The 23,702-nt window shown below is 46.4% G+C and overlaps 1 protein-coding gene across 1 annotated transcript in view; it reads right to left on the bottom strand.

The window, feature by feature from the left end:
- Positions 1-561: 561 nt before the first annotated feature.
- LOC115317300 (zinc finger protein OZF-like) overlaps positions 562-23,702 on the bottom strand; it is a 92,792-nt gene continuing 69,651 nt past the window's right edge. Inside the window, 2 exon segments of the mRNA XM_040210955.2 lie at positions 562-764; positions 924-932. Coding sequence (XP_040066889.2) covers positions 562-764; positions 924-932 — 212 coding nt within the window.

Raw genomic sequence — 23,702 nt, 5'->3', positions numbered from 1 at the left:
ACTCTAAATGAATAAAAAAAGATAAGGCTTCAAATATTTTCTTTTTTTCGTGTACAAAAAGTGAAAGCCGTTTACAACTCCCTGTAATGCCGAATTGGAGGGCAGCTCTTGAGGAGGAGGAGGGAAGGGTACTGAGGGCCGCGTCTTCTCGAAGGAGGGGGGGTCACGTGGCCCCCCCCCGAGGTCACGTGACCTCGGGGTGGGGAAATTTCCCCGCTAGACTTAGCGGGGAAATTTTTCCCGCTAGCTATAGCGGGGACATTTTTTCCGCTAGATTTAGCGGGGAAGTTTTCCCGCCAGATTTAGCGGGGAAATTTACCCATAATGCACCGCGCGGTTACGCCAACGGTGACGGCGACGCCGCTCAAGCCGGAAACGGGCCCCTAAGAGCTGCGCTCTAAAAAGACCTCTGGTCGCTTCGTCTAAGGGAAATTCACATTTTTTATCTGTGTTTGCGCAATAAATAACAGGCTGAAACATTTTGAACTGTGCAAAACACACACTGCTTGCAAGTAGAACCGCTGCAGGTCTATCGCCAAGCCAAATGAACACACGTCGGTGCTAGAGTATTTCGTTTAAATCCCTTCCACAATTATGATGCACGTTGCTGTTTCGATAACTTGCGATGTATCTTCCGATGAGCGTGTAAATTGCTATGAGCCGCGAACGCTCTACCGCAGGTCTCACACTTGAACGGCTTCTCTCCGGTGTGAGTCCTCTCATGATTCGCCAAGCGAGTTTTCTGAGTGAACGCCCTGCTGCACCTGTACCGCTTCTCTCCGGTGTGAGCCCTCACATGCATCGTCAAATCGCATTTCTGAGTAAACGCCCAGCTGCACGTGTTGCACTTGAACGGCTTCTCTCCGGTGTGAGTCCTTTCGTGATTCGCCAAATGGGTTTTCTGAGTGAACGCCCTGCTGCACGTGTTGCACCTGTACGGTTCTCTCCGGTGTGAGTCCTCACATGCATCGTCAAATCGCATTTCTGAGTAAACGCCCTGCTACACGTGATGCACTTGAACGGCTTCTCTCCCGTGTGAGTCCTCTCATGACTCGCCCAATGGGTTTTCTGAGTGAACGCCCTGCAGCACGTGTTGCACTTGAACGGCTTCTCTCTGGTGTGAGTCCTCTCATGACTCGCCAAATTGATTTTCTGAGTGAACGCCCTGCAGCACGTGTTGCACTTGAACGGCTTCTCTCCGGTGTGAATCTTCTCATGAACCGCCAAGTTGTGTTTCTGAGCAAAGGCCCTGCTGCACGTGTTGCACTTGAACGGCTTCTCACCGGTATGAGTTCTCTCGTGATTCGCCAAGCTGGTTTTCTGAGTAAACGCCCTGCGGCACGTGTTGCACTTGAACGGCTTCTCTCCTGTGTGAGTTCTAACGTGAGCCTTCAAGTTAGACTTATCCGTGAACGTTTTCTCGCAAACATCGCAACTGAAGGGCCTCTCTCCAGTGTGAGTCCTCTCGTGGATGGCGATACCCGCTGCAGAAAGACATGAGTGAGGACAGAAGCGGCACCGGTGCTTGTCCGGGTTTCGGTGCGTTTGCTGCTTTTGTGGGTTGGTTGGGGGAGAGGTGTCACCCCTGCGGCTGTCCTGGTCGAAGGTATCCATTTTGTCGCCAGAGTATGCTTCGATCAGGTCTGTTGGGATGACAGGACAAAGCAAGAAATGTCGGCGCTGTTTTTGTTGTTCTGAACATGGGAATTTTGAGTACCTAGATGAACATGGTCCAGAATACCTACATCATGCCGGTGCAGCGAAGAGTAGGTATTCATTCATTTGAGATGTTAAAAAGGTTCATTCGTAATGCTTGTAAAGGTCTATAGGCAATTGTTTAAGATTCCACTCTGGCAGCCCCATGCTGCGGCAGCTGTGGTGGCTTGCGCGTTCTCCTAACCAAGTGCGGAAGGAAAGTCAAGCCGCCGCGGCTGCTGCTGCACAGTGTTGGCGGTAACGTGTTACAAGTAACGTCGTTACCGGTAGCGCCTTTTTTCTTTCAGTAACGTAGTAACGTATTCATTAGTTTTCTAAATCTACAAATTTTCTAAATTTTTCCAATCTTTTCCCCACGAAAAAATTTCCGCTTTAGAAAAACCCCAACCAACGCCTGTCATGTTAAAGTCGAAACACGCTGTCGCCAAAAGAAAACAAAAGCGCTGTTACCGTCAATTTATTAAAAAAAGTAACGCAAAAGTAACGTGCGTTACGTTCTGTCGGCGACATTATCGCGTTCCTTTATTTCGCAAGTAACGTAGTTCTTTACTCTTTTACGGTAACGACTACAACACTGCGGCTGCTTACCGCTGCCAGTACGAAGCGCCGGGTGATAGCGTGTCGACATTCATAATGATCGCGACTGTGTTTTAAGTGACGCTGGAAGGGTCATTCACACACAGATTATTAGGTTACACAAAATAGCATTCAATAAGCTCGTGGAACAGGGATGGGCAAAATACATGCAAATATGTATCGAAATACAAATACAAAATACTTCGTCAAAAATTTATTTAATTACAATTTTAATTACATTTCCAAAAAAGCATCTAACTACAAGATACAAATACAGTCAAACGTATTTGGTCTCCTCCAAATACTTTTTCAAATACATTCCTCAAAATTTGCGTCAGCGACTTCAGGGCACCGCAACGGGTTTCTGGTTATCTCATTTTAATTTTGCACCGCACACTCGGGAGTTAGTGTGCGAGGCTCTAGTAACGTAATTGAAATATAATCACAAAAAATGTAATCAGCTTGGACGTAATAGGTTAAAAAAGTACAGAGCTTCAAGCAGAATTTTTTGTCGATTACATTTTGGTATAGACCAACAAAGAACAGAGACGACCAAGATGCGCAGCACTAGCTACACTCTAAGAAAAAAGGGAGGAGAAAGGTAGCAAAAGCGACTGTTCCTCCTTGTTGCGGACAAGTTGCCCAGAGAAGGGAGGAACAGCAGCTCAGATGAAAGGAGGAGGGCGAGTTCCTCCTTGTTCAGTTGGCGCAGGGGTAGAACATCGCGCTACTGACGAAGTGGTCAACGCTTCGATCCCCAGAAAAGTGTTTTTTTTTTTGTTTTTTTTTGTAAAGTTTTTTTTTTTTAATTTTTGTTTACTAAAAGACACATAAACAAACCCAGACCGATGAAAGGAAAATTAAAGTCCTTATTATTCTCCGAGACGTTTTCCTCCTCCAGGCAGACCGGAGAAAGCTTTCACCCTCCCGACCCATCTTCTTTCGGTTTCGTTTTTCGAGCACATCGCGCACGTTGTTTAATAAATTAATGTTGAGTTGATTGAGCTTCAGCGACAGCGAAGGCCGCCTGTAATTCCGTCTTCTAGTCCAAACGTGCAGAACATTTCGGTTGCATTGACGTTTTTACCACTAATTTTATCAAACGAGCTAACGAAGCCGCTAGAAACAGCGAAGTTCCGGAGCAGTGCCAGCAGCGCTACATACACTGGGTAAGACGGCCGCACTGATCTCACGGCCGTCTCCAATTTGCGGGACGCACGCGGAACTACAGCAGCGAAACCACGAGGAACTGTGTCGACGTTTTCGACGTTATGGAAATCGCGGGAACTGCGTCCAAGGAAGGCAGGTTTTTCTGCCGGCTGCCTGGGTGCCTTCCGTGCTGAGTTCGGTTCCGTTGTCCCGTGCCGAGTGCCAACCGGCGTTCAACGTGATTCTTCTGCGTGTCAGCAACATCGTCAACGTGGTTCTGTATTTCTTCGTGTCAGCGACATCGTGATGGCAGTGTTGTGGGTTGTGAACAGAAGACTGGAATTATCGCCGATGTGATCGTGTGTTCGCGTATCAGTGGTGTAACAACAAGATGAGATGACGTAAACTGTCGGGCATTGATGCCGCTGGTCGGGCCGTTATCGGAGGGGCCGGGGTGTCGCAGGATGACATTCCGCTTTACATTAAAGAGTTTAAAACCACTTGAGCGATTAGGTGCAGTCGATCGACGTGTGGATAGTCATGTTGGAACGCTGGTCTGAACGGTAAGCTCCTATCGTACAGTGGCCAACGTGACTGTCGGTCCCCGAGAGCGATTGCGCTCTGGGGAAAAGACAACACTACGAAAGTATGGCGGAAAGTACGTATATTTATAATGGAAGTTTAGCATAAAAAAAAAGACAGGCAAAATCGAAAAAAAAAAACGCTATCCTTTATTTTACTGTTTAAATATATTGCGCTTCCTGTAGAAACTGCCATCTAAGTGGCGCGCTGGGATGAGCGCTAGAAGTTTTCGAGCTCGCAACGGCGCAGCTCCGTACACTTAACAGTTGTCGCAAGTCGCGGCTTTGACTGCATTCAAGTTGATCGAAAAGCGATTTCCGTGCCCGTGAAGCATCACTTCCAGCTGAGTGGATATCCGCTCTACAGAGATTAATTCAAGACGGCAATTGCAGCTTTACGCGGACAGTACAAATAGAAAAACGAACACTACAATATAAATACTGGCTACGAAGGGCCATGCGGGAAAACAAACTCATGGCTTGGAACCACATTGGAGCGGCTCGATTTATTGGCTTTCAAATAATTATGGCATGATCGAGCGTCTTCTTTTTAATAAGAGATTCATCCCCTGAGCCATTAAAAATAGCCTCAGATGTATGACATTGCTGGAAAAAAATGAACATGTTCGGAATATTTTTTTTTGCTTAGGGAATCACCGAAAAATTCCGTACGTTCAAAACGACCACTATAAAAGACGGAAACGCAGGGCTCCGTAGTAGTGATCGGGGTTGTGTGCTGTTGTATTGATGTTTGTATGTGCGATGCCGTGTATGCGTTCAATATATGTTGACCTGATGTTTGTAGTGTGCGCAACGTGTCTACATGTGTTAGAGATTCCGAAGAAAAGGAAACGCATGGCATAAAGAAATAAAATTTTTTTTTGTAAAACATGAATTGGGCGGTACCTAGCGCCACCTAGCCTAGCTACGTGCGATTACTCTGCTTGACCCTGCCATCTGGTGGCAAGCGATTTAACATCCTTTTACGCTACGCGGCTACGCCATACTTTCGTGTTACCGTGCTGAGATAAGCCAAGAGGTTGCTTCGGATTTGCTTTCTTCTGAGAGCGGCTTTTGGTTTTGCGGGCGAATGATTTTCACTCCTCCTGATGTGCGGTTGACGCAACGGTTGACGAAGGAATTGTGGCTCGAGGAATAGCAAAGGTAGGACATAAGGTGCGCGAACTGAGTGCCGGTTGTCTCCGTTGAGCATCGCAGTGCTGACGATGAGAAGACTGAGTGACTGCATGCTTTCGAAACGTAAGTTTCTTTACCTGCAGGGGTAAAGAAACTTCGGAAATAAATACAGTTCGCGGAAAGCTCGTGTTACGTTATTATTTCCTGCTCCTCTCGCTTCGTGCAATAGACTTAGTGTTCTCGTTAAGCCTTACCGAGCTCGATTTGCTCGATTCGTGGCCGCCATAATAAGATGCAGTCGACGGAGGAACTTTTCCTCCCCTGCTTAAGGGACGAAAGTTTCTCCCTTTCTGAAGGAACATATGTGTCAAGAGCGTTCCTCCCTTTAGGGAGGACTATGCTGACCCTTTTTTCTAAGAGTGTAGAGAATTTTTTATTGCTGCAACTCGCACCAGTTACGACAATCTGGACGACCCGCGCATTTAGAATGTTCCAGGCAAAAATATGGATGGAAATCAGGCTGGAAAGCATCACACGTTGTCACGGGCACTTGTTTAGCCAGTCTGCCTGTGAACGTCGATTTCGTCACTATTCTTGCCCTGGACTAGCACCGTAATCACAAAGTCACTAAACGCTTGTGCTTGATTGAGAGACACTGCATTTGGCGCAGAACGTAGTTTTCTTCCTGCTCTGGACAATGACAATAAATTTGAGGGATGTATTTTCGCCCACAAAATTGTATTTAATTACAATTGTATTTGAAATACCCACGTTTTAATATTTAAATACACACTTCAAATACATTACCCAATTTGTAATTAAATACAAATGCAAAATACACAAAGTATTCAAAATACGTGTTTCAAATACTTGTATTTGAAATACTGCCCATCCCTGTCGTGGAATAATCGTTGTGCACCTTAGAAACTTGAAAAATCGCTAAGGTACACAGTAATTATTTTACGAGTGATTTGAAACAGCGAAAAACGCGGTTCTATATCGACAATGATGTGGACATTTGCCAGCCTATAGCTAAACTTCTAAAGCAGGGGTGGCCAGGCTGACCCGGCCTAAGACCAGCAAACGAAAACCCCCAAACTTCCAAGAGCCGCAGGGGGGGGGGGGGGGGGGGGGGGGGGGCAGGCAAACTTTTGTTCAGTGCAGTAAACGAAACTCGAGCAACTTTCTTTCAATCAATCCGAGTAAAAAGCAGTCCGACTGTACGTAAGGCAGCAGTAGCACAAGGCTACCAAACTGCAACCTGTCTTTCGATTTAAAACGCGGTCCATTTCACTTTTTATGGGGGGGAGGGGGGGGGGGGGGGCGGTGAAGCCGCGAGCCGCACTTAACACGCGAAGAGCCGCAGCTTGGCCACCCCTGTTCTAAAGCTTCAATCATTTGGAACAGCCAAACATATTTTGGGCTATTTCATGCGTCGAAAATTATTTATAGCATTTGTGAAAGCTACTAGATCAACCGGAACTGAAGGAAAAAATACAAGTTTGTAATATAAATAAACAACTCGGCATGGTACATTTCTCTGATATCAAATACTATGTATGCGGTATATTTTTTCGGTTTGGTGCAGACTGCTAATTAAAACTTAATGAAGTTTCCACGTGGAGAAAACTTTGTCTACCACATCAGACTCCTTACGTTTTCCACCTTCTAAAAAACCGAGCCTACAAAAAGGTTTTCTATCCGTGTGGGACCGTTCATGAATCTGTGAGGGTGTGCTAAGAGGGTACGAGGCTGTATGACTGTTTTCCCGTGTGCTTCTTCTCATACCTGGTGTTGTTAGTTCCGTGGGCACCATAAGATTGGCGGCAGAAGTCGCACCGCCGTCCGTCCTCCCCTCCTGGTCCATCTTCAATGGTTGCCTCTGCAATTCGGCTCCTTGGAAGGAGAGCTCCGCCCCCTTGTCCTCGCAGTCCGTTCCCTGCCATTCGGAGTCGAATGCTGCGTGGGCAAGTTCTGTTAGGAGTGAAGATAAAATTTTGTTTTGTTCCTTTTTTTTATACTATACCAATACAGACGCTCAATCAGAACGAAACTTAAGGAACAAGCAAACATAAACACATCATGCTGATGAAGTAGAGAAATTCAGAGGTTTACATTGACATTGCGGTGTAATTCAAAAAGTAAAATAATAATTTCACGATTAAACACCCGCACCATAACTTGATACTGAATACACCGAAAACGTCGACTGTAAAAATGCACGTGAATGAAACATAAATGTGATCCTTCTGTATTAATACGTGCTTCAAAGGTTTTACTTCACCTTTAAACATACGGTAAAAGATTACTTCGATACAGATCTACATAAATCATGAAAGACACAACTGGGTACGATCAAAGAGCGTGGTTTAGTTACATCGCTCCTACTCTGTAGTGCTGAAAAAAGGCAGGCATGCCACAAAACCAACAACAGCACGGTATATCGCCGCCACAGGTTTTGAGAATTACACGTGAACAAAATGGACATGGTGTGTCGGCGAACGAAGGTAGGGACGGGATTGGAAATGTTGCATGTAGTTGGCTGAGCTGTGGCCATTCCCTATTTGATCCGACTAGTAGGTCCCATTTATCTGGGGAAGAACGTAGCCCAAGGTTCTGGCACTGCCATAGGCTGGTCTGGATGGTGGCTGGCACTCTTTCCCAGGCAGCGAAGGATCGCTCACGCTTGCTTTAAGAGGATTTCCGGATAGTTCGGCCTGCAAAGTTTAGAAGCATGAGGGTTAATAAACAGTCGCCAACACAAAGTTACTTTACCTGCCCTCAAATAGCATCACATTGGATGAGTGCAACTAAAACTGAAGGATACCAGTGCCTGGAATTGGTCCAGTTGGCTATTCATTACTTGATTAAACTGCGGAGTAAATGATTATGAATTACGATGCAGAGACGAGAAAAAGAAGGCAACAAATGGGAAAACGCGCCTTTGCAGTTCAGTTTAATCAAGTAAAATCTGAAGGCCAGTTTCGAGATTAAACAGGGCATGGATAATAACACCGTTTGTCAGTAGGAGGGTTTCTGCGAGAAATTTTAATCTGAAGGACGCGAAAAAAATAAGTCCTATGTGACTACACCATTTCCAAGTGTGAATGTTTTGGCCAAATGACACTGACCCTTTCTATTTCCACGAGAGATGTTTCATTATATATGCAGCGTCAAACCGCTAGCGAGGAGGAAAATGTTTGCCGGTTCCGTCTGTGCCGCATACACGCGACTAATGCTACCATTTATAAAATTATATGCAGTGTAGATCAATCATTCAGGCTCGCATTTTGTCAACAACTAACATAAGCGTGGCCCACTTAGGGAGAACGAGTTTTACCCGAGATACTTGGTTCACGTTTCACGAGTTCCCCATAGAACCCCATTGGGAAAAAGCCTTTTAGGTCATCCAGAAGTTGAATATAAAACGCTATAATTTGGTTAAGGGATCTTCATTATAAATAATCACCATTCAACGCGAGTACAAAAGTTTACAGTCCTTATTGCAACGCAAATGTTTGTTTTCTCCTTTTTATTTCTTCCAACTCAAGACAAGCTCGAGTGGCTTTCTCCTCTTGATCTTAAGAGAAGGTGAAACGCTTCTTCCGAAAAATGAGATAGAGGTCGATTTCTGCGTTGTTTGATCCCGTAATTCTGAAGATTTGGTTCGTTTTCTCCGAAGATGTAACTAAACCCGAGAACACGCGAAAAACGTCCGACCAGTCGTTACGTCATAAAAGGATCTTTCGGCCGCCATGCGCGTGTCGCTCGTGAGCAATTGCAGGCTTGTCACTCCCCCGCACTGGCAGCAATCATGGCGCCTTTTTTTTTTTTTTTTTCCCTTTTAAAAATAGCAAGACTCGCGTGCATAACTTCGATAGGCACTGAAGATGCGCGAAAGCGGAGATTCCGGAAACTCCGTTTATGATGGCACGCTCCGGGAAGGAGGGGCTTCAGCGGTACTTTGAAAAGGGTTTATCTCCCAGGCGAAAATTTCTAACTGGGACCAGTTGGCACCTCAACTGGTTTCAACTGGGACTAACTGGTCCCAACTGGGAATCAACTGGGACCAATAGGAGTCCCACTCGGGACCAGCTGAGGGGCCAACTGGTTTGAACCATTCCCAGTTGGGAGTCAACTGGTTTGACTCCCAGTTCGGGATGGAGGGAACTGGGACCAGTTAGGAAAGCAACTGGTTGGAGCGATTCCCAGTCGGACTTCAAATGCCTTTCCCTTTCCCAGTTCACACGGGGCAACAATTTTGACAAGTTGGGGGTGTATTGACCTTGGCTAATGGAGAAAACTAAAAACACTTAGATTTTTAGGTTTATACAAATAGGGAAATGTTTAATTACTGGGTACATTTTTATATTTATGAAAATAATATAAAAATTTTAATTAACTAAATTTTTTTATTGGAAAATATAATTAGTGACAAAATGTGTTCAACTAAATGAACATTTAGTGCATCATTAAAATATATTAAAACATTTATTTAAACACCTACAATATTTCTTTTTCTTTTAATAAATAAATTTATCTTTTGGCCAATCAGAGCTAGCCGGCCGCCGTGGCATGCGGGTGCGGAATAGTGGTACGCGCTGTCGACAGATGGCGCTGCCTATGCTGACGCCGGAGTCGGGCGGACGCGGTAGAGAAGGGTCGCCATCGCCCAAGTTGGCGTCGTTATGAAAATGTCAAAACTACAGCTGCACTTCTTTGGACCTAACTGTACACACACTATGGTGGCGGCGGTGAACTTCGAGGACGGAAAGATGCAGTTTAGCGATCGGAGGGCACCCAGGAAAGACCGGACGGAAGAGAAAACACCACGGAGAGCAAAATGGCGAAAATGGCGGGAGGTCTACCTCGAAAATGTTCGACTGCTGTGACAGATTGCAAGGTGGGAGCGCTACCGCATCCTATCAGGACTTCACCTGCGCAACGCGGGATCACGGGTGAGCACCTTTCTTTACGCGATGGGGAGAGAAGCTGAGGACGTCTTCACTAACAGACACCAGCGGCCGATCTTCCTTTTCATCTCACGAATACTACCTCCGAAAAAGCGATTCAACCGTCGCAAGCAAGTGGCTAAACCCGGAGCGTGTACGTCACCGAACCTATTATTTAGTTTCATTCTCCAAGTTTTTGACAATAAAGTCTTGTCAACCTTCCATTTTGTTTCATTGTAGCTGGAGTTGGTACCAGCGGTAACTGGGACCAACTCTAACTGGGCCCAGTTGTAACTGGGACCGATTCCAGCCGGGATCAACTCAAACTGGGACCAGTTAACAACTCCAACTGGGACCAGTTGCAACTGGGAATTGTTTCATAAACCAGTTGAAAATTTTCGCCTGTGCTGCTGCTTCTGTGCATGAAATTGAAATATAATTTCAACATTGGGCTTCCTGGAAGCCGAATTAAGACATTATAAGTGTGTTTTCTCAATTACAAAACCGCTTCAGCTTCCCTTTGAAGACGTCTTATCTTCAAGACCGCCATAGCTTTACACATTTCGAATCCCTCGTTAGTTCCTTCGTAGTTTTGTTTATGCATTTTTAACAACTTCTACACACCTCCTCTCTAAAGTCTTCCCGGACCCTGAGGGCTTGGTTCAGGCTGGAATATGGCTCTTATTACTGATTCTGTTCAGCCCTGTTCCACCAGCTTTTCAAAACCAACTTTAGGGGTCAGGTTTGGTACCTGGTGAGAGCGATAGCATTCTCGGTTACTGATTGGACACGACGCCTCAGCGTTTTTCTCTGCGAGAAGTATCGACAAGTGCGAAGTCATGTTACTAGATAATCTCTAGTCTGTTCGCGAGTCCTTTTGGTGAGAGCTTCTCACTAACACACGGATGGTGACAGGGTTCTCAAGGTATTTAAAGTATTTCTCCCGAGTGCTACATACATAGGAGAATTTGACCCATATAGGGCAGCACAGCTGGAAATTTGCAGAGGGAGCGCTTGTTGTCGATCCCATCGAACACGAAGTATAGCAGACCATTTTAGTTTCAGCTTGCGTCCCGTATCACTTCCTCGCGGCACTCGGCTTTTAGCAGACGGCTGCCTTTATTCCCGTCTGTTAACAGAATATGTGAATGTATTTTCTTGTTCTATTTTTGTCTGCGAATGACGCTTCGTAGCAGACGAATTCTACTGTTCACTTACGTTAGCAGACTGATCATCTGCTGACGTTTTCTTGACTCGCTCCGTAAAGTCCCGGTAAGACTGCTCGTACACCAAGGAAAAAGCAGTGTGCAAATACCATCTCAGGCGCGTTTCTCTCTCGTGTCATCTCATATTGGGCCTACCAAAACTGTCCGCGGACATGTTCAAAGCACCCATATATGTGTGCTTTGAACACGTCTGGAGGTATTTTTCTTAAGACCCAATATGAGAGTACTGTCATAAAGGAACGAATTTTGGCAGTTGACACACTTGTGACTGCTTACGACCGCAGGGGCTTGTGAACCATCTTGTGACTGCTGATGACCGGCCGCTGCGCTGCAGGTCATAAGTAGTCGCCAGTGTTTTAAGCATCTGCGGTTGTAAGCATGGCAATAAGAAATTAGTATACCTGCCTTTACTTGAGCAAGCAATATAGCAAACACGCAGATAGTGCACATTGTTTCACCGTTTTAGAAATAAGACCCACCCCTTTCAGAGATTCTACATAATAAGCCAAAAGTAAGACACACTATTTAGTTTGTCCGCATTAAGGCATACTTTGAGGGATTATGCAGTTTCAATCAATAAATGTATGACAGGCTTTGGAAGGGGTGGAAGGGGCCGGGGGGGGGGGGGGGGGGGGGGTGAGGGCAGTAAATAGGCAAAGTGAGGTAAGGCAGACAATGGAAAGTTTACACGCAGCAGGCTCAACTGTAGCCATCTCATTTGATCTGACTCTGTCGCATACGTGTAAAGACAAAATGTAGCACAAAGACGTTGCACCACCAAAGGGGGACTCGGCTGGTGACAGGCCACCTTTCCAAAGCTGCGAAGTGTCGTTCACATCTGCGTCCAAATTCCTGCCGAGTTTGATCTGCAAGGTTAGAAAGACGACGGTTAATAAACAGGAAGGAACGGAAGGCGACAATAATTGTTTGTACCTTTAACTACATATATTCAGCAAACTGAAACTGGGTGCGAAATTTAAATAAAAAAAAAACAAGCATCGCCAATGAGGAATGAAAGAGTACAATTAAGATTTACATTTAAACGGGATGGGTATGCACTTATCATCCCAACAAGGTAATATTCAGAGCCAACCTAGAGAATCAGAACACGAGATGTATCGACCACTTCAACCCTTGCTATACTATGCTGTGATTGAAATTCTGTTCTCGTGAATTTGACACGCCGTATTTCGAAAACACAATGAATATTAAAATTTGGTTTGGGGCTTAGGCGTATGAAGATGCGACCCATTAGGTCTCAGATTAATGAGGGTGAATGCAGTACAGCTGCGTTTGCATCTTCGGGTGTCAGTCGTCCCAGCTCTTTCTTCTTCTTAGAAGTTGTTTAGATTTCGATGTCTGCTGTGCAAATCTTCTTTCCTTCGTCAGTCTGTACTGCCTTGGTCGACTGTTAAAGAGACACATCACATATGAGATTAATAAATTGTGTTTTCTAGCTGAGGAACAACCTTAGGTGTCTACTCCTGCCGGTTGATAACTCCAGTCCTGAACAACAAGACAACAAGGCTGAAGAGGCAGCGGTGGCTCCAGAGTAGAATCCCTTAAAGGGGCAGTGCAACGGTTTTAATGTTGAAAGAATTGCCAGTTTGCATTTTTTCATATTATTCATACAAGCCCAAGTGACCAAAAACGCGTCACCTTCCCCCCCCCCCCCCCCCCAAAACGGCTATTCTGCTGCGTAATCGCTGGGCGAAAAACAAATTATTTGCCGATCTGCAGCCGCCGGTGGCGGCTACGGGAACTAAAATGACGGCGTCTCTGCGGGATACGCGGAACTTCAACAAACCCTGTCCCCCTCCGCTGCTACACTCGCCGTCAGCCCCGTGGCGAACCATCCCTTGTGTCTATCGCTCGCCGCGACCTTCGACGAGGCTAATTCTTTGAAAGTCGACAGTCGCGGAGGAAGCGGCTGGGGTCACTGAAGAGAGGGCCCAAGGGGAAACCACGTGAACCTCAAAGACGTCACTCGAAAGTCGGCGTGGAGAGTTGAGAGGCACTTCGACCTTCGATTTGTTTTATTTTTTTTTTAATAAGAACTAGCGCTGGCAAGAAAATGCGGCTTTCGGTTTTTCGTTCCATAGGTGACGCAGAGTAATTTCCGCAGTTAATTGGCCAACGTCTGAAAATCGTTGCACTGCCCCTTTAAGGGAAACACTGCTTCTTGAGCTTTTTTTTTATTTATGGTTCAATCCAAATGAACTTTATAGAGCATAATCATCTTCCCATTCTGATGACAAATATGTACTTTGTTTTAAAATTTTTGGTTAGTTTTGATAAAATTAACTATTTTATTTGAACATTTTATGGGCGAGATTCCAAAAAATTATGAAGACAAAACTCAAAAAGAAATATATCTCTGTAAACTAGAAGGCCTACAGAATCCAATAAGGTATAAATAAAAGCTCCATGACTATTTATAACATTTTTACGGAATTTCGAAATTTTCAGTTTATAAATAAATTTTTACAATCTATGTTGGAGGTGCTAACAAAAACTACTGATGCCTATGTCGATGCAATTAGACCCCTTATTGGATACCCCACTTATACACCTACCAAAGAAAAAAGAATTAGGAAGATCGGTTGTGTACAGCCTGAGATACGGCTTCCGCAAAATAGCAAACTGCGCAAAAAGTTCATTTCGAGAAAACAGCAAAAAACGTTCACGGACAGATTTTTACTGCTACCCGGGGCGAACTCCACTCGGATGCGACATCCCCGCAGATCTCGCAACATCGCTTGAGTTTTACTGCAAGTCCATACTCGCGATCGCATTTTATGAGTTCGACATCGCCGCAACAAGCTTTACACTTCGCGAGTTGAAGAAGCGAGTTCACGACGTCGAGGCTTACGACGATGAAACTCTCTGTACTCTCGGGAGCTTCTTGATCGGCGCCCGAGACGCCGGCCATCAGGGCAGCTTTCCGCGTCGTAGCGGACGTCGACGAAAGTTCTTTAGAGTTTTTCCTCGGATTTTTTTTCTTTCTCGTCGACCCCGGAAGCGCGGAGCATCACCGTGTCGAGCCGCACTCGCTCGCTTGAAGTCACGGATGTCGACGGCGCCGTCGATGCGACATCTTCGTGTTCGGGCTCCCGCACCGTGTTGTCGACGTTCAGGCTCGCGGGAAGTTGAACTGCGCCGTGGATTAGCTTCCTCGGGCCCTTTTTTCGTTTTTTTCCAAACTTGTGGGCCGTATGAAACCTTTTCCGTGGAGTTGTTGTGATCGGCATGATCAGAGACGCGCACGAGAATCAAACAAGATGGCGGATCGGAAACAACGAGCAGACGCTTCGTAACCCTAACGGCCAATGAGAAAGCGCCATTTGCACACGTGATCCAAAACAGCCAACCGCGTGGCAAGACTAAGTTTTTTATTTGTGCTTCGTTCTCGGCGGCCAATCGCCGTGTAGCATCGTGAATGGCGGGAGAAGAAAGAGCGGGAGCGGAGCTTTCAAATGAGACCAAGATGTCCCCCTTCTTTCGCGTTGTTCTCGAGCTACCGGCGGTCAAATTGTACCTTTTTTTTTTTTTTTTTGCTTTTTTCGGAGAATGCATCTCCGTTTAGATACTTCAAATCAATACCCCGAAATAAATAGGGCGTATTTTGCGATAATACTTTGAGAAAAGATGTGAAAATACCTGTAGATATTAAAAAACATAATTTCAAAAATGTGATTTTTTTGTCATTTTTTTGTTTCAAGGAGCCGTGTCCCCCCTTAATGTTGCTAGGCGGCCCTCAGAGAGTGGTGGAAACACTTGCATCTGCTAACGGAGACGCCGCCTTGTCTTCTGACACTACAACCTATTGTCCCGACCAGCCCTTGCTGAAGGATATGAAGATCGACTGTATGCATCAAGTTCCCGTTTCTAAAGAACGGTTCAACAATCGTGTGGAGTCGTTTGTGGTAGAGGCGCTACAGTCATATACTAACAGCTGTGATAAATTAACCGTGAAACACAAAATAACTAAAACTAACGTAAAAGTAGCATTTCTTAGTAATGGCAAGTAAGGACACCGGTATATCGTTGCATTCGCAAAATGGTGATGAAGCCCTGTGACACGTTAGCTTTTTTTCAAGCTAACGAGTAACGATATTTCGTTACTTATTTTCGGTAATGGGCACAACACAGCCAGGAAGCTTGCTGTTCATGCGAAGCCAAAGTCCGATAACAGCACGAGGCTCGCTGGAGCACGAACGTTATCGCCAGCATGGCCCTTGAGTGACGCAGACAGGCCCGCAAAAAGAAGCGCCACGAGCTGCATGAAGAAGCAAAAGGGATTAGACGACTGCATTGCTGGTACATTCACATGCCCACTGAAGGGTAAAGGAGAATGCCAGCTGCTTTTAGCTTGCGCCAAGAGTGATGCCGATGTTGATGCCGATGATTGAGCCGCCATTGCCGACCTTCTGTTTTCTTACCGAGATGTAGAGCTTCTGAAGCGGGCGTTGACGAGCCTCCCACAAAGGCCTATGCTGGGGAGAAGGACACAACAGCACCTAAAGGAGCAATAATTAATTTGTCCTGCTGTGGCAATGATGAAGTGAAGCGATAGGAATAAGACAGAACAAAAACGGGAGGTCGGTTATGGCGGCGATCATCCACAACTGCCTGAAAGCGTATACAGGAAGTATTCACTGGACGCCATATTTGTGAGTACTGTTTAAAGCACATGCTCAGAACGAGCTCACATCACTAAGGCTCCTAAGACCGGCACTCTTGATGGTGCGGAATGCACGTATACCAAAAGAACTGTGGAAGCTCGCCATACGCACGCGCTCAGCATTCACGCACACAGCTATGGCCGTCAGTGAATACTATCTATAAGACAATCGAAAGTGCCAGACCATAACCTCCTTTATACTCACAAAGCCTGGCATTCTGACGACGGAACCATATATGGACCGTTCCATTAGGGTCATAGCAGAGAGGGTAATAGAGAAAAAAAAATGCCCTCCCCATCTCACCGCGGTGTCATCTGCTCCGCCGAGTGGGCTGTACCTAGCATCCGGCCGGCGTGCGAACTCTGTTTAAAATCGTGTCATTTTGGAAATTTCAAGCGCAGATGCGCATATTTTGGTATGCCAGTTATCGTGTAATACTATGCTAGATAAAAAGACTAACAGCGTCCCATTGCGCTGTAATATGCGTACAAATAAAAAAAATAGGGAAAACTGTGTCAGATTGGCCGGTCTCTCCGGCGAAAAGAAAATCCGGTCGCTGTACCTTTTTTACTATACAAAGTTCGTACTGGTGTAGGCCTTCAGTCACCATCAGTGAAAGTCTGAAATAATAAATAAAAACGTGCTCTCCCGCCGCAATACACGCAGCAGTTGAAGGTAGTACTGCCGGCTGGAGGAAACAAGAAAAGCGACGTCACGGGCTTTTTTGGCCTTGTTCAAGCGCGCTTTTCTTTCACAAAAAAAAAAAAAAAAAACGAATACCCGTTGGAGGTACCACTTTTCGAGTGATGCTTTCGGGTTTGTAGCCCCCCGCCTAGCGCTTTCGCGTTGTTTTCTGAAATCAAAATTTCGTTTGACCGTCCCTTTAAGCTGAACCGAAGTATATAACTATATGGTGCCTGGAACGGGTCTTCGCAGTAATATGGATAGGTGGGCTAGTTGGCACATGATTAACTTGTGAAGCGCCTAAAAAACGAGGACACGGGGAAGACGAGATAGGACCAAGAGTCTTCGACTGGTGTGGTTCTAGCGTCCTATTCTGCCCTTACATCAAAAGTGGTCACGAAATGGCAACAAATGACGTCACAGAAGTCGGAGTGTCATGCTGTCAGATGTCGCGATCCTGGCGGTTGGTCCTAGAAATGCTAACGAGAAGCTGCGAGTAGCACAACCGAACGAGAGTGCCGCTGTCGTCATGGCGTCCCGACTTCCGGCTGCCGAAGCTTCCGTGGACTGTCACACCCGACAGCCGTCTGCAGGAGAACGGGCGTCTGCTACATCCATCACCGCTGCTGGAACACCGCCAAGATCCTGACCGGAGACAGCATGACACTTTTATGACGTCACCAGGCGAAAACCGAAGGACCACTTCTTTAAACGCGGTAAACACACCAGCCGGAAACGCGTTTCAGGCGCCATAGTATAACTAGACCACTTTCGCAGCGCCCTCTGGGCAGCGCAGTAGGCATAAGAAACAATTAATTGATGTCCAGTGCTTGCCCCGTCTACGCCTCTCTCGTCGTTATTTCTGCGCTGTTTTCAGTTCTACCAGAATAAACACTGCCCGAGATCGGTTGAATTTTTTCCTTTTATTTGCAGCATAAGGCCCACGGTGGACACTTCATTAAGCATTTCACGTACCGCGTCAGACCTTTGATTCACCGCAATCTAGAGAACCTAGCATACAAAATGGTTTTAGATCCCTGTGAGATCTTGAGTTTATGTAAAAGCGTTCTAAAAAAGAGCGTGGCTCGACGGCTTCTCATACCTGGTGTTGTCAGTTCTGTGACCGCAGTTGAATTGAGGGCAGGAGTGGCGCCGGTGTTCGTCATCCCCCCTTGGTGTTTCTCCCACTGTTGCCAGTCCGACCCGGCTCCTGGGAAGGGGAGAACCCTCACCCTGTCCTTGCAACCGGCGGCCTCCTATTCGCCTCTGAAAGCCGCCTGGGCAATCTCTGTTGGAAATGTACAATGGGTTCTTTTTAAATACCCATCAGGCAACATTGGTGGTCGTCATTTCTTGGGCTCGGAGTGCGTGACTGTATTCGAGTTCACGTCAAACGCTGACGCACCCCTCGCAACTAGAGCCACTCTATATGGTAGCAGCTACGCTGCCATATCGAGTGGCTCTACTCGCAATTAATACACGCTCAGAGCACGTGCTCAAACATTGGCGAACAGCCAAGAATAGACCGATCTCACCAGTCAGTTTGACTACGCCACCGCTGCCGCAGACTCTGCACTATCAACTTCGGGACGAACTCACAAAAGTATCCTCTGACAAATCCTCTTGTTGTGTTCATTGTTGGGATACCCCTTAAAGATAAGCCTTTTGTGGGGCACCCCCCTGCAGACCTTCAAGAAGCACGATGCAGGCGAAATGCTGGAGCGAGGGAAATGTTGCCTCCTCGCCTTTCCAGCAACTTATCTCTGTCTGTCTGTCTCTCTCTCTCTCTCTGTGTGTATGTGTGCTGAAGAAATATATGTTATGGCGTCGTCTCTAAAAACGCAGTAGCCACAGACCGCAAGTTCGGGTTTTTCGTTCTCGACTTACGAATTTCTTAAAAGAGGCCGCGGCGGAAAGCAGCGCTTTTCACATCCGTCGTGGGTCGGATGTTTCGATCTCTCTGCCGTGGATTATCAGTCCACATTATATTAACTTTTTTCAAGCACTCTGTGTGTACATTTAAAAGACTCTAATGTCATAAAATAATTTTAGGCGCTTTGCTTTTTTTCTGAAAAAATGACAAAAATGCCCCCTCGGTTAACTTTGACAATTAAATACTGGTGATCTACTTGAGTTACGTCAATGCTTTTTACGTCTATGCACATCCAAAACACGCTCTTTATATTTATTATAAAATCACTCAGCTGTATATAATTCGCTTTGCAGTACGTTTACGTTAATATTATGCTGAGACCAAAAAGTACCGAATTTGAAATCAATTTTCTAGAAAAATTAATTTTTTAGATTTTTATTTTTGTTACAATGTAGATATGACAGTTGTCTACTCGAAAAGCAAGTCGAGAAAGTGTTATTTTGTTTTCATATTCTATATTTAAGCTTTAATAGCGTAGAAAAACGTGTTTTGCCGGCTCGAAATGGACTTGTGAATTGCGCGTCTTCTCAGACTTGGAAATATTCTTGCTTTTTTCAACGTTCCCACAAAAAAATTAAGCAGTTCCACCCTGTGATATCTACTGCTCATTTATATTTTATTATAGGCAGCAAGCTACATTGGAGGAGTTCAAAAGAGAAAGCAACACCTCTTAACAGACCAGCAGGCGTCGTTAATTTTTAATGTGTAAAAATTGGCAGACATTGTATTAATTCGGGGCCCTCACTGGCCTATATGAATGTCCCGCCCTTTCGGAACCAGCGGATGACCACGCCTTTCGCGCTCGTTGTGTCAGATAGGACGGAACGTGACAATAAAGCGAGCAGCGAACCTTGTGCCACGAGGAGTGAAATGGTACGAATGTGTCGTTGACGCGGCGAACAATGACGGCCACCCAGGAGGAGTTAAAGCCAAGGAAATGTTGCTTGGGAGAATGAGTACACCACGGCCTGACAATATCGACGGTCAAAAACAGTTCTGCCGGTCACAACAACGCCGCGTGCGCGCTAAAACCGGCGGCTCGAGACAACAATCCCGCAAACGCACACACGAAGAGGGGCTAGTTTTGTTAGGGATATGTGAACAAATTTTGAAACCAGCCAACCGTGTACGCATGAAACGATACCGCGTATTTGCCCAAGCTTCGAGCGCCCTATCTTTGAAACGGCCGTGCACTATCTCTCTTTGCGGGGATCCGATAGCACCGAAGAATTAACTCGTTTGGAAACAGCAAAGCCCGGAGACTAGCTGTGCCGAAGTCAGCCTCCTTGTCAACTATAACCGTTTGTGAAGAGTGGTCTTCTTGCGAGATGAAAAGTTAGCGCCGACTGACGTGTTCTTCTGGAAAAAAGAAGGGGAAAGAGGAAGCTTGAGTAACTGCAGTAACTACAGCGTGATTGAAGGAGAGGCCAGGCTCTTTAAATCGACTGCGAGATTCGGTTTCTTAACCTATAATTATAACGCAATTAAAATGCAAAGGGGCAAGCGAGCTGGACTGTGTTTGGAGATTTGTGTTTGTCCTTTGTCCCTTTGTTCCCCTTCTCCCGGGATTATTTTCGTCATTCTTAACCTATCGCGCTACGACTTTGTGGAGCGTTGCCCACAGATGGTGCATTTTTTTTTTCATTTTTTTGTAAATTTTGCAAAGAGCGGATTTACCTCAGGAAAAAATTAAACAAAAAAAAAAAGGCTTAGCTCCTATGGAAACGCAGCGAAGCCACCGGTCTTCAAACAACACGGCGCCGTTTCGCACGGGAGAGAGGAGATGGCGCAAGCGGTCGCAACGTCAACTGCTGCCAACGCACGAGCATACGACGCCGAGAGTAGGCGTCTTTAGCAGACAAGGAACTGCAGTTCCTTCTTGTTACCGCGCCTGTTTTTGTTTCTGCGAGTGTCGCCGCCTGCGGAATGCGCGTCGCATTTCAGTCGAAAAGATTGTCTGCGAAAGGCGCCGGCCCTCGGCGCCGTATGCTCGTTCGTTGGCGGCGTTCGTTACGCCATCTCTTGTCTCCCGTGCAAAACGGCGCCGTGTTGTTTGAAGACCGGCGGCGTCGCTGCGTTTCCATAGAAGCTAAGCCTTTTTATTTCTTTACTTTTTCCTCAGGTAAGTTCGCTCTTTGCATATTTTACAAAAAAAAAAGAAAGCACTATCTGTTTGCAACGCTGCACAAAGTCGTAGCGAAACCGAATCTTGCGGTCGATTTAAGGAGCCTGGCGTCTCCGTGAATCACCCTGTACAGTGTTAGCAAAGATAGCGCGCACAGAAGGGGTAGATCCAGAGGATCCCCCCAGGGGGGGGCCCCAGGATAAAACAAAAAAACGAGGGGGGGGGGGGGAGGGAACACTTGCTGCACACCTCATTGTGTGTTGGATCTTTGTTTAACACGCGTATAAATGGTAGAGAGAGGTCTTTCTTCCTCAGTGACACGAAATGTCGCAATTCAAGACAGGATTGCAATATCTTCCGCTTCGAAGCAAGGAATAACGGAATCTTGATTTAAAGGAGCTGTACAACAATTTCAGTTCTTTGCTTATATAATTTCGGAGTTGGTGTCTCGACCTTTCGGAAGTAAAGAACAAAAAACCGCTTTTGCCTGCATGTCCTAGTTTTTTATTTTAAAAATAGACGAAGATTGAGGCTTTCGGCACCTCTCAACTCGTTCACCTTCTTCCGAGTCACGTGCGCTCTGACGTCAATGGGGGTCGCGCGGGGTTCCGGTGAAGCTGTCTCCCTAGAGCCATCAGCGAGGGCGTGACCACGTGCTGGCGCAGCGCGAATAATATGGTGAAAGGAGGAAAGGACTCATCCGGGTCCGGCCATCTCCGTCCGGCTCTGCCCCCCCCCCCCCCTCTCCCCCCTCCCCCCCCCCCCCCCCCCCCCCCCCGCCGGCTTCTTCTGGCGGCTTTTCCCGGTAGCAGATAGAGCTGACGGTTTTGTGGGCCTAGGATAAAAGGCGCCACTAAAACTATGCATAATAAAAGTTTTCTCGATAATACCAGGTTTTTGACGCATCTATATTTATTTTGGAACGACAAGATTTATACAAAACTTACCTTTTATCAAGCAGCTATTCGCACAAATTGCTATCTTTCTACAAGACCCCCATTGACGTCATGCCGCGTGGTTCTCGTGGCCGCCGCTCGCGGCTGCAGGTCGGAGAATAAGTTTTAATTTTTGCCTCGCGATTACGCGGCGGAATCCCAACATTTCGAAGGACAGAGGTCCTTCTGTCCTTTATGACAAGATGACAAACGTCAAAAGAAGAAGATGCCAATTCTTCCGTTGCAGAGCTCCTTAAACATTGTACCCATTTCGCACGGACTAAGACTATAGTTTGTGTTTTTCAGTACACCCCGATAAACCACAAAAATTAAACCCCAAATCGGTTTTATCAAAATCTGTCCTTGAATAAAAAAAAACCCCAACCCTTGCGGGAAAAAAATCGTCATCTACAGTTTTATTTTGGCACAAAACACTGCCTTCAATAAACTGACCGCGAAGCTGGTTTTTGCTCTAAATCCCCACTTCTCCTGTTTATTTTTTTTTCTTTTTGGTACGGGGATGTCTTTCGATTATTTGGGTCACGCAAATGTTCCGCGGTGATTGAGGAATCGCATGCCACATTTTCTTCAACATAATCTGAGATAAACCCCGTTTTCTAGTCCAACACCAAATGTTGTCACCAAAGAACACAAAATCTGCGGGATAAAGTAAAGTAAAGGAAAGGAAAAAATTTGTGCGTCGGCTAATATGTGTCGAAACATCTGCCAAACAAAAAGCTCTACACCAGAATGCGTGAAACAATAAGGCCTACGAAATAAATTACAATATTTTGATCAAATTATGTCCTCAGTATTGTTTTAGCCTGACTTGGTTGTTTTAACATATAATCAGAGCAACGAGCACTAAATAAGTTAAGGGCAATATAAAAAAAAAAGCTTACCATTTTCGCGGCGCTGCATGTGATGTATCCGATAAGGTCGAAAAGGGCAAACAAGACATGATTGGCTCATGGTGAATTCCGCTCGCAGATCTCGAGCGCTCCAAAAGCGCTCCATTTGGAGCGCGCATATTCCGCTCGCAGATCTGGCTCAAGTTGGTCATCTTCCGCTCGTAGATCTCTGGCAGCGCCCGCTCCACGGAGCGCCCCAAACTCCGCCGAACTTGCTCTGCGGGATTTCACAGATCTCTCCGAAATTGACAGAGCGGCCCACGTGATTTCCGTCTAAATCGGCGGTGCGCATGCGCGGCGAGGTTGGAGAGATCGGCGGGCCGGTCGGGCCACGATCGGGTCGTGGAGTTGGATCTGTTCGGGTGCGTCGGTTGTTTACTGAAGACTGTGACGGCTCGAACGCTTCTACCTCGCGTAGATCAGGGATAAAAAGCCGGGAATGTGGAGCGTGGCAAATCGTAAGCGCTGACATCTGTGATCACCGAGGAAGAACGAAAAAAAGAACGACAGAAAAGCCGGAGGCAGACGCAAAGTTAGGCCTATTCATTCTGCAGCCAGTGATTGTTTACCTTTTTACACTGCATTCCATCGGCGTTTTCCCGTGAAATAAAGCAAGAAGTGGTTAGGCAACGACCGCGCAAGTGATGGTTTGTTACCTCTGTGTTTATTAAAGTCGTACTAGCAATCTGAACTCCACCGCTGGCAATCGCTGTCCGTGCCCCGCCGCTTCGAGGCGGCCGAAAGGTATGTGACGGTGCCGAACGCGGACGTCTTCGCTATTTGTGACATGGGCGCCGTGGTACGTATAATTCCGCCCGGCCTGTGTCGCGCGTTACTTCTGCAGCTAAGCAGTGACAGTCGTCACTGGTCGTCGGAAAGATCAGCCGGCTGAGGCGTTGGTGGGCTGGTCAAGTTCGAGCAGCGGCCATTTTGAACGGCGGAAGGAGAAGGGGTGGTGAGGGGTGTGGGGGAGGTCGCTCCAAAAATGCAAGTTTATCTTCCCCTCGTCGATACGGAGCGGGTCCCACGGAGCGGAATTTTGCCTCCCTCGCGGATTTTGGAAAGCGCTCCAGATCTACGAGTGGAATTCAC

This window comes from Ixodes scapularis, unplaced genomic scaffold (assembly GCF_016920785.2).
Source record: "Ixodes scapularis isolate PalLabHiFi unplaced genomic scaffold, ASM1692078v2 PGA_scaffold18__7_contigs__length_3171195, whole genome shotgun sequence".
NCBI lineage: Eukaryota > Metazoa > Arthropoda > Arachnida > Ixodida > Ixodidae > Ixodes > Ixodes scapularis.
The sequence above is the reverse complement of the archived record's forward strand: the minus strand, read 5'-3'. Positions and strand labels throughout refer to the sequence as shown.